This window comes from Brassica oleracea, chromosome C7, assembly GCF_000695525.1.
Source record: "Brassica oleracea var. oleracea cultivar TO1000 chromosome C7, BOL, whole genome shotgun sequence".
Lineage (NCBI taxonomy): Eukaryota > Viridiplantae > Streptophyta > Magnoliopsida > Brassicales > Brassicaceae > Brassica > Brassica oleracea.
The window spans coordinates 46496711-46515540 of NC_027754.1; the positions used below are offsets into that span (position 1 = coordinate 46496711).

Genomic DNA, 18830 nt, shown 5'->3' on the forward strand with positions numbered 1-18830 from the left:
ATCTGATCCAAAACAAAATATTTTGGGTATCCAAAAATATTCAAACCAGATTTATATACTTACTTATATTAATTATTTTTATATTTAATATCTAAAATAATATACAAAATATATAAGATGTTTTTAAGATGTTCAAAATGCTTGGAAATATATAAAAATAGTTAAAATACAGTATAACGTCTCGATAAAAATAGTTAAAGTACAGCATAACCTCTATAAATTCACCATGTTGATCAGTTCTACATGACAAACATAGAGTTTGACCAGAAGATATAATATCTTTCTTATTCTGGAAGCTCTAACGTGATGATAAAACAAGATTAATTAATATACCCACATCATACAGTCCGTCCACGTCAGTTTCTTAATTACAATGAGACAACTTCTTTGTAATTAATAGAATAAATGGTCCAACTTGCTATTAAATTAACACTAATCAGTACAACTACATTCACAAGTTTGATCAATTCTATAGAACAAACACACGAAGCGTTTGACCAGTATGCTGGAAACAGTATATAACGTGGTGAACCAAATGTAGATTAGTCTAAATACAACCGGCCCTAAGATGAGTAGATTAGCCAGAAAATGAATTCAATAGTTATCCATTTCTATTCGCCGACATGCAAAGTATATATCAGCTACACGTTGGTTACAGCTTTACTCACCGTTACTCATTCTCTTATTACAGATTTTCCTACTAATATATTGAATGTTACTAATATCCATTGGTTGACAAAAGAATACAAAATATAATTTACTTATAGAACTGCCTGTAACTTGTAATGAAATAAGTCAATGAGACACGCCTTTGAATCTCTTATCCTCCTGAACAATTCATATGCTCGGTAATTAATTTAATGTAGTTTCTTCCACGATTTAACTTTGATTATTTACATACTCTTAGACATGAATTTAGTTTTACAAAGTCATGTTTTTTATATAAATAACCTTTGAACATTGACGGCGTAAATTTCATATAAACGTAAGTATGTTACTCTAAAATAAAACATTATAGATATGTATATATTTCTTTACAATATACTATTAAAGTAGCAGCTGTTGATTTGCAGATGGAAAATTGATGATGAATCAGAGTAGATATTTTGGTTGGACCACTTTTTAATTTTTTCTATAAGAAAGATTTTTATTAAAATATTTAAAAAAAGGCAAATCTTCAAAATAGCACTTTTCTAAGTTTATATCACAAAAATAGCACTCAAAAACTAAAATGACCAAAATAGCATCTTTCTAAGTTTATCCTTTGAAAATTTTAATGTTTTTTATTTTTCAAAATTTGAAATCTTATCCCCAAAGCCTCATTTTTCAACTCTAAACCCTAAACCCTAAACTCTAAACCCTAAACCATAAACCCTAAACCCTAAACCCTAAACTATAAACCCTAAACCCTAAACCCTAAATCCTAAACCCCACCCTTTAACTCTAAACCCTAAGTTTGTGACTTTTGATAAAACATTAAATACTATTTTTGTGACTTTTGACCTTGAGTACTAGTTTGGAAAAATAAACTTGATTTAGTGCTATTTTTGTCTTTTTCTCTTTAAAAAATGACGTTCATGTTTTTATTTGTCCGCCCAAAACTTTGTCAAATGGAGGTGGAAAATAAATAAAACAACGCGTTGAATAAATAAAAGAGGATTGAAAAAGCACGGCAAAGAAGGAAAACGACGCGTAGTCTACGGACGTATATAAGGAACGGCAGAGTCGAAAGTCATCATCTCTCATACTATTCTTCATCTTCTTCTTCACGCGGTTGTCTCTTACCAACTCAACACACATTCTCTTAAAAAGCCTATCAGATCAAACATTCGTCGAATTAACAAACCGTTTTCAAATCCAACCTAAACCATTCGATTTCATCCCAACCGAATCAATTTCAATTTCACTCTCTACACTTGGAATCAGCTAAAACACTAACAGTAAGTGATGTTGCGAGCATTAGTACGGCCTCTCGAGCGGTGGTGTCCAGGAACCAGAGCGAACGGCGATGCTTTACTCTGGCAATCGGAGCTGAGACCGCACGCCGGCGGAGAGTATTCGATCGCGGTGGTTCAAGCCAATTCGAGACTAGAGGATCAGAGTCAGGTCTTCACATCCTCCTCCGCCACTTACGTCGGAGTCTACGACGGACACGGTGGACCCGAAGCTTCTAGATTCGTTAACAGACATCTCTTCCCTTACATCCACAGTAATCACATCTTCTCATCATTCCAAGATTCAAACTTTGCTTTAAAAAAAAAAAAAAAATCTGATCTTTGTCATGTAAATTTTGCAGAGTTCGCTAAGGAAGAAGGAGGAATATCTCCAGATGTGATTAAAAGAGCGTTTAAAGAAACTGAGGAGGACTTTTGTCATATGGTTCAACGGTCCTTACCGTTGAAGCCTCAGATGGCTACTGTGGGAACTTGCTGTCTCTTTGGCGCTATCTCTAACGGCACGCTTTATGTTGCGAATCTTGGAGACTCGAGGGCTGTTCTTGGGAGAGTTGTTTCAGGGGTTGCTGTAGCTGAACGGTTGTCCACTGATCATAACGTTGCTGTTGAAGAAGTGAGGAAGGAGGTTAAGGCGCTTAACCCTGATGATTCGCAGATTGTTATGTATATTCGTGGAGTTTGGAGGATTAAAGGCATTATTCAGGTATGTTACTTAGAGCTTTTGCTTCCTTGCTTGCTTGTATCTATGGTGGAGTTTTGTGATTTGTGTTTCTATGCATAAAAGTTGTAGTGTGATGGTGTGTATTCTCTGTTTTGAGTGACGTAAGTTTGATATAAATGGGGGCTTGTAATGTTCCAGGAATCCTTCACAGGGGCTCCTGCAACGTTTCTTCCCCAGTGTAGTCAGAGCTCTACATGATAATGAAGAGATATGTTTTGTGGTTGTTGATGACCTTTCCATGAATGTTGAGCTCGTTGTATGTAGTAGTTAACTAAATTTGTTTATCTATGTGCTTCTTTATAGGTATCGAGATCAATTGGGGATGTATACTTGAAGAAACCTGAGTTTTACAGAGATCCGGTTTTCCAGCAACATGGAAATCCTATTCCTTTGAGGAGACCTGCGATGACAGCCGAACCCTCTATTATAGTAAGGAAGCTTAAGCCACAAGACTTGTTTCTGATATTTGCATCAGATGGTCTCTGGGAACATCTTAGTGATGAAGCAGCCGTTGAGATTGTACTCAAACACCCAAGAGCTGTAAGTTTGCCATCCTAAACTTGAAGTTTATTGTGTTTTTCCCTTTCTGTTAGCTACTTTTTAAATTTCTAACTCTCTGTGGTCTACAGGGGATCGCACGAAGACTTGTAAGAGCCGCTCTTGAGGAAGCTGCAAAGAAGAGAGAAATGAGATATGGAGATATGAAGACAATCGCCAGAGGGGTTCGAAGACATTTCCATGACGACGTAAGCGTCGTTGTTGTTTATCTCGATCAACACAAACCGAAGAATGGTAAACTGATCCAGCAAGGAGGCATCACAGCTCCACCGGATATCTACTCACTACGCTCAGATGAAGCGAAGCAACGGCAGCTACTCAATGTGTTATACTGACTCTCTGATTATGGTAAATGGTTGTTTTGGAAAATATTCAAATAGGGAAGAAAACTTGTTTACATATTTGTTTAATCTTTCACGAAGAATGTTTGTTCTTCTTATATATTGGAGTTGGATTTGTATATTCTTTTACTAGCAATGAATGAAACCCTTTTTCGTTTTCGGCAAAGCAGTTTTGGTTTTGTCAAACAATACTTCTGGCATACAGAAGTAAGAAAAACTTGTTTTGAGTTTATGACAAGGTTGATTGAACCTTGTTTGAGTTCTGCTAATGCTCGATGTGGTAAATGAACAAGTGAAAGAGTTGAATTTTAAGGTGAATTTATATTTGTATTTCTGTTTTAATAATATAGTTTTGCAGTATATAGCAGTTGATCACGATTTCTCTAAACCCAAACATATAATTTTATCTTCATCAAACGAAGAGCTACAAGACAATCATATCAACAGCAAAAATTCAATTACATTTCTGCTTTTTATTTTCTTAATTGTTTTTTTTTCATTTTTCTCAATCATTTAATAATATTTTAATCATCTTCTTTTCCATATAAATAATAACGCTAGATAGAATCAGTTATTTTTTTTTAACAAACTATTCATATTATTTGTTTCAAATAATTTTTCAGCTAGATGTCAGTACAAATGCCATTGTAAAACTGATGCCGACTGCATAAACATATGCATAGGCCCTCGGATAGATCCATCATTTATGGCTTGTGTTTTAAGTCCTCCAAAGAAATCCAATTGTGTTGTCTTGCTAGTCATGATATCGATATTATCTATCTTTACCTGTTATAAGATTTTAAATTAAAAAATTGCAGATATTTATAAAAATATTCAATTTAAATTAGCATCAATATCCAACCCAAAATATTTAAATGGTTCAAGTGAGAAGAGCTTAAGTGGTTTCATATGTGTATCGATTATACTATGTGAATCCATTTTCTAACTATACATTCAGGATCGAATCAGAAATTTTGAGAGTTAAAATATTTTTATAAAGTTTAGTAAAAAAAATCTATAATTTAAGGGTTTATGCATACGTAAAAAGTTTCAAAAATTTTGGAATCAAATTAACCAGGGAAAGCTCAAATTACAGCCCATTAAAAAATTTTGTTCTGGAGGAATGTGCTGGTCCCAAACTTGGCAGCTCAAATTCAGGATCGTCAACTCCTACAGTCTCAATGAGGTAAGCTCCAAACCCTCAGTTACTATCATGTCCTGTCGTGATCTTTTAGTTGGAAAATGAGTTTAACTCTTATACTCTTAGATTGTCATTGGCTTGTGTATATGAGCATTATTGTCTGGTAATTTGATATGTTAATTGGAAAAGAACTGAACTCTTATTATGCTAGATTGACATGTGTATATGAGCATTACTATCTGATAATGTGATCTGTTAGTGGAAAAACAAGGATAACACTTTTACGGTTAAATTGGCATGTGTATATGAGCATGTTACGTTACGGTAAAGCGTAAAGAGTAAAACATAAACAAAGTAGTGCTCACAATGTTATTATTTTCATATTTTTTTAAAAAAAATAGCTTAAATTTTGCTTATGTTTTACTTATGTTTTTTTCCAGTGCTTATGTTTTACTATGAATTGTTTATTTTAAATTATTTTGTGTGTTTAATGTATATACAACCTCTTAAAGTTATTAAGATTTTAACTTTTAGTTATGTAAAAATTAAATGAATACTTATATCTAGTTATGCTTAGGGAAGGTTTTCTGTTGGATATTAACAAGTTTAAGATGAGTACTTTGCTTGTTAATGTTCTGTTTCTGAGTGGTTAACTCAGGTATCGATCCAGGTGATGAAAAACAAAAGGATCAATGAGACTTTAGCTTGGCAAATAACGCGTCAAAGCTGGTATAACTCAGGAGAAGGCATAGGGATGTCAATAACTCATGAAGATAAAATGCCAAGTTTAGAGACTGGTCAAATGGGTTCGAAAGACAGCTCTTACCTTGTAAACCGATTCATCTTATGGAAGTTGGGTGAAATTGAATCTTGCAATCGATCCGAATCTTGACTGACTCCGAATCTCTAAGCTTCCGAAAACTGAAAACTAATCTTACTCAAGTATACAGCCTTGAGTCAAGAAATCGTGATCGACCGAGGAGGATTAACCAAATATGTTCTAAAAACCGCACAGAAATGTTAAGATCAGAACCATAGTGGTAACTATGTGATTGACTAACCTAATAAGCAGTCATGCTTAGGGAAGGTTTCTGTTGGATATTAACAAGTTTGAGATGATTACTTTGCTTGTTAATGTTCTGTTTCTGAGTGGTTTAACTCAGGTATCCATGTGATGAAAAACACAGGATCAATGAGAGTTTAAGCTTGGCAAATGAATGTGTCAAAGCTGGTATAACTCAGCAGGAGACATGGGGATGTCAAGGACTCAAGAAGGAAGTGGTTGCTATGTGATCATTGAGCTTGAGTTTGACTAGTGTCTGGTTTCATTGATAGGATAGTAAGTTTAAGGACTAAATTTACTATGTGTTTTGGGTTGTATAAGTGGGACTTATGCAGGTACATGATTGTATTTAAGTCTTTGGGAGACAGTGAAGAATTTTTAAAATTTAGATTGTGCTAATAACTACTAAATGTGACTGCTTATTAGGTTAGTCAATCACACAGTTACCATTATGGTTCCTGTCACAACCATCAGCCTGTTAAAGTGATTGAGAAAACTTAACCTTTCTTCCTGCAAAATGATTCTAGTGCTATAGCCGTTTGTTTCTTGTCACGTGCACTGACCTTAGAAACAAGCTCCCTTGAATCATTTGCAACAGGTCCTTGAACCAGACATGCTTCAACCTGAAGCAATTCTTGATTCATACCTGCAAAACAAACTCAACCAACATTTAGTTAGTTTTAACTCAAACCTGAGATTGTACTTACAGTGATTTGTTTGAACTTCAAAGTATCACTCTGCTCCGCTATTGTTTCCAATAGAGGGTTCGGAATCGTTTCTTGAAGGGTTCGGAATCGTTTCTGAAAGGTTCAAGGATACAACTCTGGCTCGAGCAATCTTCAAACAGACCTGCATCAACAGCTTAAACCTCACTGCTGACGTCTTCTTTCCACCATGTCTCACACCAAATGCCTCTTGTAGTGTTCGTGAGACTCACTCTGCAGCAGCCCTTAAGATATATCCTCTAGAACCCTGATATCTCTTCTCTGCTGTGCCATCCTCAAACACCTTCACTTGTATGAGAAATCACACTAGACTTGGTGTTTGCATCACATTCTGTCTCAGACCCAATCAGTACATCATTCTGATTCATTTTCATTCTTCAAGCAAGCCTTGAATATCTATAAACCTCAACTGAGTATAACTTCTCTGTTATCCTGAGACGAAAACCTTTCTTGTGATGCTCCAAAGACACAAGTAAACCTCACTTGTTCTTAACCCAATGCAGTTTGACTTCTCTGGATGTCCATTCAATTAGGAATGCATTTCAGTTGCTCAACTTCTCTAAGATGACCATACTTCATTATCCTTTGACCCTGACTTTGAAGCTCCTTTGCATCGATGCCTCTGAAACTGTTCTTGCAGACCCTGCAACAGACCCTGCAGCTAGCCTTTTTCAACGTGTCCTCATCTCAAAAATTAACACTACCATCTCATTATCCTTGAGATGCCTGCAACTGACCACTAGATGACCTTAACATCATCAATCACTCCATCAGACCTAAGCAGACAACTCTATTACCTTCTGATGAAGACCAAGCTGTGACTGAACCTGTTGACAATCTCTTTCTGACCTTGGATCTTTGTTTTCTGCAGACTTGTATCACCCATGAAGCCTATCAAAACCAGTGATTCCTTTTTAACTCCTACCTGCCAAGAGCTAACCATCCTCTGAAGCCGTCTGACTTCATTACTCCACCTGCAACTCAACCTCTTAAGTAGCCGTGTACTTCATTTACTTGCAGAAACTCCACTTGAAGCTTCGATCCGTCAAAGCTTCATATATTTCTCAATCTTAGCTCCACCTTTCAGAGTTAAAACAACACTGCCTTATTGATTAATCATGGCTTAAAACTTGATAATTGTCTCATTTTCACTGCAGCCACTGCAACGAATCTGTTTTTACCAGAAGATCCACCAAGGCGCTTCCCTTTACTACCTTACGCCACTCATCTGAACCAACTTGACATCTATTATAATTCCTCCTCTTTGGATGAGAAAATTGTGTCAAACCTTGAGGCACCACTTCTGCTATATCTCCAGATTCCTCTTTGTTACTTTCAATTTTGACCATTCATAACAGAACTCCTGCTGCCATCTTCAAGTATTACACTAACAAACCGAGTTTCTGACCGTTAAGAATGTACCATTTCTGGAGCAGTCTGGAAAAAACATTCTCTTGAGACTTCCGAGTAGAACTTTAACCTTGAGCTTCATGTCCAGATTTCTTTATAATCGACACGTCAGATTTCAGTTGACGTAAGTAAACCAGAAACCACCTTATTCTTCCCTCCTTTGGTTTTTTATACCACTGATATCACAATCAGTTTCACCAATCATCTTCCCTGCCAAGTTAAGACACTACCTCCATTTGTCACAAAGCTTTAACCTGAGCTTATACAACCCAAAACACAACTGTAAATGATATTTTATGCAACACTTTGGAATATGAAGTCATTTTTAACATTTTTAATATTACTTATAACTTTTAGATTTCTAAAATAGTAATCCCTACAAACTTACTTTTTGAGTATTGGTAATGCTGTATTGATATAACATACACCCACTAATCGGTTTACTTTATAGACTTGTTTCTTATACTAATTATTTTTCTTATTTGAGATTTTTAAGTTAATTTTTGGTTTTTGTTTCTATAAATATTTTATTACTTAAATCATTTTTCAATAACATAGTTTTTAATAGATATTATAATTGTTGTTACATGCAGGGGCGGATCCACGTGTAGGAAGGGTGCGGCACATGGCACGTACTAAATAATAAACCTTTTGAGCAAAATTATGTACTGATTCAACTTTGTGGCTTGTTGGTTTTTAAAAGCTCAACTGTGCCCCACCCCACCCAATTTCCAGGCCTTCAATGAGCTGTATTTTTTTTCGTTTTAACTCTTTTACACTTTTTAGATTATTTCTTTTTTTTTTGGCTAAATAACATTATTCTTTCTTTGTTAGAAATTTTCTTTTGTTCTCTTTAATACTAGTTTTGGAATTCTTTTATAATTTATTTAAAGTTTACTTTAACAATTTTTTCAACTAAAATGAATATTAGAAAAGGAAGTTATCGTGTGTAATAAGAAAAAAAATAATAAATATAAATATTATTTTATAATATTATTTATATAAGTATCTAAAATTGTAGAATTGCTTATATTTTTGTGTGATTACCTTTTAAAAACGAAAAACGTAAAATAATATATTTTTAAAATTAATATGATATAATTTATTAGATAGTGTGCTCCATATTAAAATATTTTTGGGATTCGCTCATGGTTACATATTTTTTTTCTTAACTTAATTACGTAATTAAAGTATCACATACATGGATGTCATTACAAAGGAACGTTGTGCCAAGGTCTTGGTTGTTTTTTGTTGATTGAAAATCCACCAAATACGACATATACGAACAATGTTTGGTAGCCTTGACATCTCTTTCCACATACGACATTTACGAACAATCTAAAATTTTATTTTCATATTTACAAAAAAATTCTTAAATTTTGCTTATGTTTTACTTATGTTTTTTTTTGTCAGTGCTTATGTTTTACTATGCATTGTTTATTTTAAATTATTTTGTGTGTTAAATGTACAATTAAAGTTATTAAGATTTTACCTTTTACACATGTAAAAATTAAATGAATACTTATATCTATTTACATTTTAGGTATTGAATTTGGTAATTTAATGGAGTTTGATGGAATTTAAATCTGACATGAAATCTAGTGTTATTCAATTGTGGATTTGAACAAAGTGAATTAAAATCAAGTGTTATTGGATTAAAGATTTGTCAAATAGAAGTTGAAAAGAATTTATTTCACCTGTTATTCAATATCTCATATAGATTTTTGGAGAAGTTAGTTATAATAGATTTTGATAGAGTTTTTAGTGAAAAACAAGAAGAAACAAATCCTAGCTTCTTTTACGTGACTTTCAAATCCTTATCGAATTAATCAGTTCTTCTCGTTCTCATCCTTCCTCCTCCACGATTCCTCTATTTATCATCTTTCCTTCATCACCACTGTAATTGCTTCATGTAAATGAGTTATAAAGAATTCCCATAATATCCATCATAAGAATTAAAGTAAAACAATAGAGTCCATCACGCATTTAAAATTCCAGTTAAGTCCATTAGAATACTTCTAATTAGAATTTCCAATGAATTATTCAATCCAATACCACCCCGTACTTATTAGCACAATCTAAATTTTAAAAACTCTTCAATTCTCCCAAAGATTTAAATATAGTTAACTGTAAATTATATTTTATACAACACTTTGGAATATGAATTCATTTTTAATATTACTTATAACATTTAGATTTCTAAAATAGTAATCCCTACAAACTTACTTTTTTGAGTAATGATTGGTGCTATTGATATAACACACACCCACTAATAGGTTTACTTTATAGACTTGTTTCTTCTACTAATTGTTTTTCTTATTTGAGATTTTTAAGTTAACTTTTGGTTTTTGTTTCTATAAATATCATTATATTGCGTAATCATTTTTCAATAACATAGTTTTTATAGATTATATTATAATAGTTGTTACATGTTTTTTTTCTTAACTTAATTACGTAATTGAAGTATCACATACCGGGATGTCGTTACAAAGGAACGTTGTGCCAAGGTACTGGTTGTTTTTTTGTTGATTGAAAATCTGCCACGTACGACATATACAAACAATCTTTGGTAGCCTTGACATCTCTTTTTCTCTGATTACGACAAGACAGGATAGTAATTGAGGGTTTGGTGCTTACCTCATTGAGAAAGTAGGAGTAAAAAATTAAAGAGGGAAAACAAAAATTAAACAGTTAAAATAATCGATTATACTATGTGAATCCATTTTCTAACGACATATTCAGGATCGACTCAGAAATTTGAGAGTTTAAAATATTTTTATAAAGTTTAGTAAAACAAAAAAGTTGAGAAATTGCACTCTACACACAAGCTTTATTACGTAATTAGCTAAATACACATTTCCTGGTTGGATAGGTTTCATCGATAATTTTGTGACCAATTTACCCCTACTCACAAGTTACCGGTTCCTGAGGCTCAAAGAATTGCAGTCAATCATGTAAAAAGAAAAACGTTGGAGCCCTCTGATTGTATTTCCCTTATCTTTTCTCGTATTTTTCATTTCTGCTTTTGTTTATGAATTGTTGTCGTTGACATTCCTGTCTCATGTCTGTTATGTTGTGTTAAAATTTGTACTGGGTTTCTCCCCCCATCCATAACTTATCATCTTTTCCATTATGAATATCACATGTTATTAACAAGGACTATGTCCAATTCTATATAACTATTCAAATTTTTAACAGACTAATTATATGTTTCTATAATTCGTTTTGTTATATACGTTCACAAACGAACATTATCTTGACATGCATAACTGATCCATTTTCCCTTACGAACATCAAATGCTATTGACAAGGGCTAAGTCCAGTTTGACAATTTCATTCAAACCCTTTAGCAGGCTAATTATATTTTTTTATATTTGGTTTGTTAAATACAAACATAAACGCACAGTCTCATGACAGTTCCCCAAACCAAAACTTTTTTTGGCATGCTAAGTCCCCAACATATACTTCCTTGACGATAAGTCCAATTATGAATGTAATATTATTTTTGACAAAGGCTAAGTCAACTTGTATAAATATATTCATTTATTTAGCATGCTAACGACATTTTCTATACTTCATGTTGTACAAAATTGCAAACGATAGTTAGGGAACCAACAAAATGTTTACCGTGGCTACGTCAAGTTTTATACACATATTCAAACTTTTATCAAGTTACTAATTTTACCATTTGATCTAAAACGGCCGATATTAACACATGGACAAAATCAAAACGTTTTTTGTCGGCTAAGTTCCTATCCTTGAATTATTTGTCGATAATATTCAATACAAACTCCGGCTCCCATCCATTATTATGTTGAACTACTAACTTGGTTCGATGTACGTTTCGTCAAAGTGATTGTGGGTTTGAATTTTACTGATAGCTACTAATACAATTTCCTTTGTTTACTAACTTGTCTAACTTGATAACAAGTTACGAGAGTATATCCTAGGCTAATCATTACTATCCCCCCCCCCCCAATTTTATTTAAAACCCTTTTAGCTTCTAACTTATTTCACTCCTACACAAACTCGACGTCTAAACCCAAGAAGGACAGTTCAGTCTTTTCCATTCAACTTGCTCGATTCAAAGGCCCACATAAACTTTGTTTTAGGCAGTTTCCTAATTCTTTTAGGATTTTGGCCTAATTCACCCAAAAAAATCTATAATTTAGGGGATTATGTATACGTAAAAGGTTTCAAAAATTTTGGGGTCAAATTAACCAGGGAGTGAACTCAAATTCCAGCGCATTAAGAAATTTTATTCTGGAGGAACGTACTGCAAACTTGGCAGCTCAAATTCAGGGTCGTCAACTCCTATTGTCTCAATGAGGTAAGCACCAAACCCTTAGTTACTATCATGTCCAGTTGGAAAATGAGCTCAACTCTTATACTGTTAGATTGTCATTGGCTTGTGTATATGGGCATTATTGTCTTGTAATGTGATATGTTAATTGGAAATAGAATTGAACTCTTATTATGCTAGATTGGCATGTGTATATGAGCATTACTATCTGATAATGTGATATGTTAGTGGGAAAATGATGATAACACTTTTACGGCTTTGGCATGTGTATATGAGCATGTTACGGTAAAGCGCAAAGAGTAAAACATAAACAAAATTTTTTTGTTAGTAGTCCTCACAACGTTGCTATATAAGCAATAAGTTTTTTATTTTCCCTGTTGACTGAAGAGGAAAACATAAACCAAAGTTGAACCATCTAAAATCAGATCTAAACTATATAGGAGTAAAGGTGAAATGTGATATCTATTAACAAACAATCATGACCCTTAGCGATCAAGAATTCATTCTAACCCTTATGTAGCACAAATTCATCTTTTTAGCAAGTCATTCACAAAACATGTATGTATAAAATATGTTTATCTAAAAATCTAAAACTGAGATCTAAAATTTTTTATTTTTATAATTTTTTTTTAAAAAAATTGCTTAAATTTTGCTTATGTTTTACTTATGTTTTTTTGTTAGTGCTTATGTTTAACTATGTATTTTTTATTTTAAATTATTTTGTGTGTTTAATGTATATAAAACCTCTTAAAGTTATTAAAGATTTTACCTTTTAGTCATGTAAAAATTAAATGAATACTCAATGTGTTATACTGACTCTCTGATTATGGTAAATGGTGACCAAATAGGGAAGAAAGCTTGTTTTACATATTTTTATAATATTTTACGAAGAATGTTTGTTCTTGTTATCCATTGGAGTTGGACATTGTATATTCTTTTACCAGCAAAGGACCAAACCCTTACTTTTTGGGCAAATCAGTTTTGGTATCATGGCCTATACTTCGAGGTAAGATATGTTCGCGTGGTTTAGATGAGTAAAGAGTTAGCAGCTCTGCAGAAACGACATAGTTTAGGTTTACTATACATAACATTTGAAGACTATTTACATTATCACACCATATTGCTGCTTCCCTTCACAATCTTCTCCCATTCAACTATGAAATTCAAAGAAACTATATTTTCATCGAAATATTGGATTTCGCTGCTGGGTTCCCACCGTTCAATCAGCGAGGAAAGGAAGCTGACGACCTGAGCCTTTTCTGGTCTCTACTCAGGTGTCCTCGTGCAGCATTGTCTTGCTAGTTTTGCAACTTCGTATATGGTCCGTTGAGTGTCTTGGTTGGCGATAATGTTTCCGTCAATAGCTTCCAAGAAAGTGTCATCTTCACGAAGCATCTTCCTGAACCATGTTGTGATGTGGATATCGTCTTCAGCTCGGCTATGGTCTGTACCTTTCTTGCCAGTTATGAGCTCCATGAGGATGACTCCGAAGCTGTAAACATCGATCTTTCTCGTAACCCTTCTGTCCACTGCAAATATAGATATTTTAGTTGTTAGTTTCCAAAATCAATTATACAATCAAATATAGATAATTGACAGAGGAATAAGATAACTATACAATATTCGGGTGCCATGTAACCGGGTGTCCCACGACACTTGGTCTTGACTGATTCCATGTCTTCTTCTATAGCAGTCACTAATCCAAAGTCAGATGCTTTGGCTCGTAAATCATCCCCGAGAAGAATCTTTGGCGGTTTCAAGTCCCTGTGGATGTAGTGTTGGCTCTGAAGAGCCAGCGTATGGAGATACTCTACTGCTCGAGCGGCATCCAACGCAATACTAAGGCGTGTAGTCCAGTCTAGTGGTCTCAAACTGTGGTCACCCCAGTGAAAAAGATGTTTGCTCAATGTACCTTGGGACACATACGGATAGACTAATAACCTATCGTTTCCTTCAATGAAATACCCATAAAGAGACACTAAGTTACGGTGATGAACCCTGGTTTAGAACAGTGACCTCGGATTTGAATTCTTTGAGGCCTTTACCAGCAATAGCCGATTGGTTCATCTTCTTGACAGCAATCCCCCTTCCATCTTGCAGTGTGCCTCTATATACAGATCCAAACCCACCTTCTCCGAGTAAATTCTCAACTCCAACGTTGTTTGTTGCATCTATAAGAATCTGCATTGGGATCGCTTTGTTCTCGATGATCTTACTGTGATCAACCATCTCGACGTGTTGCTCAGCCATCTCGATCTCGTTGTGCTCAGCCATACCAAATAAAAATTTTAGATTTCAATCATCTCCCTTCACAAAATGTATAATATATGTTTATCTAAAAGTCTAAAATTGAAATCTAAAATTTTTATTTTCATAATTTTTGAAAAATATTGCTTATATTTTCCTTATGTTTTACTTATGTTTTTTTGGTCAGTGCTTATGTTTTACTATGTATTGTTTATTTTAATTATTTCATGTTTTAATGTACATATAACCTCTTAAGGTTAGATTTTACCTTTTAGTAATGTAAAAAATAAATGAATTATATCTAACTAGTGGTTAATCAGTGCTTCTCATGGAATTTTGTCTCTTTGTGTAATTTGAAATAATTGTTTGTTAGTTTTTATTACAGAGTGTATTTTTGTGTATGATACTCCCTCCGTTTTTAATTGTAAGTAGTTTAAGGAAAATTATTTTGTTTCAAAATGTAAGTAGTTTCCAAATATCTAGATAACTTTTACATTTATTGGATATAGTGTAACCAATCAAATAATATTAATTTTTTTATAATTGGTTGAACTAATTAATTAAATATTATTTTTTTTAAAGTACCAACTTTCTTAATATTAGTGCTTTTAGTCTAAACTACTTACATTGTGAAACAGATGGAGTATAAGTTATTGGATAGCTTTGTTATAAAATGTTATATTATGGATGTGTTGAATTCATTTTTAACCAACTCAAGATAACGATTGAATATTCAAATGTTGGTTATAGTATGTATCATGAGATTACTCCTATGTTTTTATATAATATTATCTTTTAAACTTTTTACACATTAATTTGTTGTCTACACACAAACACAGTAGACAATAAACCCCCTGAGACAAAGAACCAAAATATTTTTTTTGAAAAAGAACATAAAAGAACCAAGATAGTTGTGGCAACCACCTCACCATTGTCCTTGTTTGAAATTCCGGTTCACTAACTTATTTTTATTTGGAATTAGTATTGTAAAACATCGATATACAAAAAAAACTAAAAATAAAAAATAACTATTACAAACTGATGTAAAAACACTAAAAATATCATTTTAAGTTGGTATTAAACATTGATATTGTTTGGTATTAAATATAGAAGGAACAGGCCTGCTTAAAATCCTTTGATCTACAAGTGGAAGAATATAGACGGAACGGGTCTGCTTAAAATCATTTTAAGTTGGTATTAAATATAGGTACAGAACTTAGGTTCACCTCCTAGAGTGAATCTTTAAATTCACAACACCCTTTAGAACTAATCAAAGTGACACATATATTATTAATTAAAAAATATTAAATTAAATAAAAAATAGCTACAAAAAATAAAAACGCTAATTTTAACTATGCTAACGCTTCCAGTTAAACCTTAAACTCTAAATCTTAAATTCTAAACCCTACACCCTAAATTCTAAACCCAAATCCAAACCCCTAAATCCAAACCTTATATCCTAAACCCTAATCCTAGACCCTAAACCCAAATTATATACCCTAAACCCAAAAACTAGACTATAAACCTAAACTCTATACCCTAAACCCAAATCTTAAACCCTAAACTCAAACCGTAAATCTTAAACCCAAATTATATACCCTAAACCCAAAAACTAGACTATAAACCTAAACTCTATACCCTAAACCCAAATCTTAAACCCTAAACTCAAACCGTAAATCTTAAACCCAAATTATATACCCTAAACCCAAAAACTAGACTATAAACCTAAACTCTATACCCTAAACCCAAATCTTAAACCCTAAACTCAAACCGTAAATCTTAAACCCAAATTATATACCCTAAACCCAAAACCTTAACCATAAGTCCAAACGGTAAATCCCAAACTCAAACCGTAAATCCTAAACCCAAAACCTATACCCTAAACCCAAATCCTAGACCAAAAACTCAAACAGTAAACCCTAAACCTAAACCCAAAAGTTAGATGCTATAGGGTATGGGTTAAGGTTTACGGTTTGGGTTTAAAGTCTAAGACTTAGGTTTAGGGTATATGGTTTAGGTTTATAGTCTATTTTTGGGTTTAAGGTATATAATTTGGGTTTAGGGTCTAGGACTAGGGTTTAGGATATAGGGTTTGGGTTTAGAGGTTTGAATTTGGGTTTAAAATTTAGGGTATAGGGTTTAAAATTTAAGATTTAGGCTTTAGGGTTTCGCTGGAAGCGTTAGCGTCATTAAAACTAGCGTTTTTATTTTTTGTAGCTATTTTTCATTTAATTTAATGTTTTTTAATTAACAATCTATGTGTCAATTTGATTGGTTCTAAAGAGTGAAATGAATTTAAAGGTTCACCCTAGATTATAATATTACATCTTCGTTCAGGGTTAGGTCCAAGAGAGCATACATCTGATTAGATTGTTTGCTTTATCAACCTGATTATAATATTTCAGCCTGAAAGAGAATATTTAAAATTTGGACGCCTTCGGTATCAAATATTAGAGATCGTTAATGATGTACTAGACTTAACAAGTCGTAAAATATCGTTGTTCGAACTTTGGTAGGAATCATTGTTCGAACTTTGGTAGGAATCATTGTTCGAATATCAAAACAAATGTCTGATTGAAGATCGTTATAAATGGGGTCTTATAAAACCATATTTAATATTTTTATATTAAAAAGAATAGAACGCGTTTTTCTAAATGTATTAATTAATATCCCAAGATTATATTTTCGAATTGATTTTGCCACATGTGTTCTGTACAATCAATTTCACAAAACAAATATAACATGACTACTGAAATTGATGACATGACTTTCGAAAAAATATGACATGAATAATTTCATTTAATGTTGATTTATATTTTTGGCAAACTTATTAGAATATGGTAATAATTTATATATTACATTTAATATTGATATTTCTTTTTGGTAAACTTTTTTTAAATATGGTAATAGTCCATACATCATCTATAAAATAAATATATTCATATATAACATTTCAAATTTTGAAATATTATTGTTTTTGTATAATTATACAATTTGTATTACTAAAGCTTTCAAAAATTTCTACAATTTTTTAAAAATAAAAATTTAAATATCTAATCGTAAGATCATTAGTTTCTTATATACCTACAAATTTTATAAATATTGTTTAGGCTAAATGTTTGATAATTACACAATGTTATATCATTTTTATTAGTTTTATACAAATTGATTTAAGATATATCAAATCTATATTAAATATTAGTAAGAAAATAGTAAAATCTATAACATTTAATAAAATTTATTTTTAAATATAAGTTAGATTTAAAAAAAATTCTTACTGCACATGGTTGGTGCAAGAAAATACCTAGTATATCTTTAAAAAATATTTCAAATTTTAGAATGCATATTTATATAAGAAGCTCTAAAATCAACCCAAAATTACAATTGACTGAATATTTAGCCCCGATATCAATTACTGTATCACTACGTATAAACCATTCAAAGATTTTGAAAATATAGAAATAATAGTAATAGTTTTAAAATTTGAAAGTTATGCAAACAAAAATTTGTTTTTGGAATAGGTGATGCAGGTACTCGTAGATTTTCGTAAATTTGATTTCAAACCTATCCAAATCTATGTAGATTAAAAAAGCATCCTAGTACCTGTTTTTTTTACTACAGCAAGTAAAATGACTCAGCTGCCTAGATAGATCCCCTCACCTTTACCGAACATACCGAGGACAAAATAGTCATTTCCTTCTGAACACGTGCTTTGAATTTTATCTTCGAATTTTTTTATTTTTTTCGCTTAACTTTTTTTTTCTTAATCAAACGGGCCTAGCCCACGGCCGAAGACCGAATACACCAAATGTAAGTCAAATAACACGTTTTTCATAATAGACGGTGATGGACGGTAAAGGAGGTGATTTTGTCAATAATTATGGCTTTCACATGTCTAAACTTCTTCTATAAAAGGAGAGCTAAGCTGAAGAGGAAAGCATCCCAAAATTAAAATCACAAAGAGAAGTGAAGAAGAAGAAGAACGTGAGAGAGAGAGAAAAAAAAAAAATTCTATAATCTCTTACGGGTATTTGGGATCGGGCTGAGAGAAAATTATTTAGAGAGTTTGGGTATTTTCTCCTATTATAACGAGAAAATTATTAATCGATTTCTCCGTTATAATTGAGAGGTTGTAACTCCTATTATTTTTCTCGTAATAAATTCTTCTACCTTGTCCGTGGTTTTTATCCTTTGGGGTTTTCCACGTTAAATCTGGTGTTCCATTTATTACACTATTTTTCAAATTATTAGCTGCGATCCTGCTCTATCCGGTCCAGTTTTACAACAAGTGGTATCAGAGCATAGGTTCTGGAAGAAGCAATGGCGGCAAAATTTGAGATCGAAAAATTCAACGGCAGTAACTTTG

General features: G+C 32.7%; 1 protein-coding gene across 1 annotated transcript; it reads left to right on the forward strand.

Annotated features, from left to right (window-relative positions):
- Positions 1–1731: 1731 nt before the first annotated feature.
- Positions 1732–3732, forward strand: LOC106307052 (probable protein phosphatase 2C 63). Its single transcript, XM_013743889.1, has 4 exons — positions 1732–2209; positions 2297–2658; positions 2980–3216; positions 3306–3732. The coding sequence occupies exons 1-4, from the start codon at positions 1948–1950 to the stop codon at positions 3567–3569; spliced, it is 1125 nt and encodes a 374-aa protein (XP_013599343.1). The 5' UTR covers positions 1732–1947; the 3' UTR covers positions 3570–3732.
- The last annotated feature ends 15098 nt before the right edge of the window (positions 3733–18830 follow it).

Coding starts and splice junctions, on each gene's coding strand:
- LOC106307052 (XM_013743889.1), top strand. CDS start 1,948: ATGTTGCGAGCATTAGTACGGCCTCTCGAGCGGTGGTGTCCAGGAACC. Junction 2,210..2,296: donor TCTCTTCCCTTACATCCACA/GTAATCACATCT, acceptor TAAATTTTGCAG/AGTTCGCTAAGGAAGAAGGA. Junction 2,659..2,979: donor GGATTAAAGGCATTATTCAG/GTATGTTACTTA, acceptor GCTTCTTTATAG/GTATCGAGATCAATTGGGGA.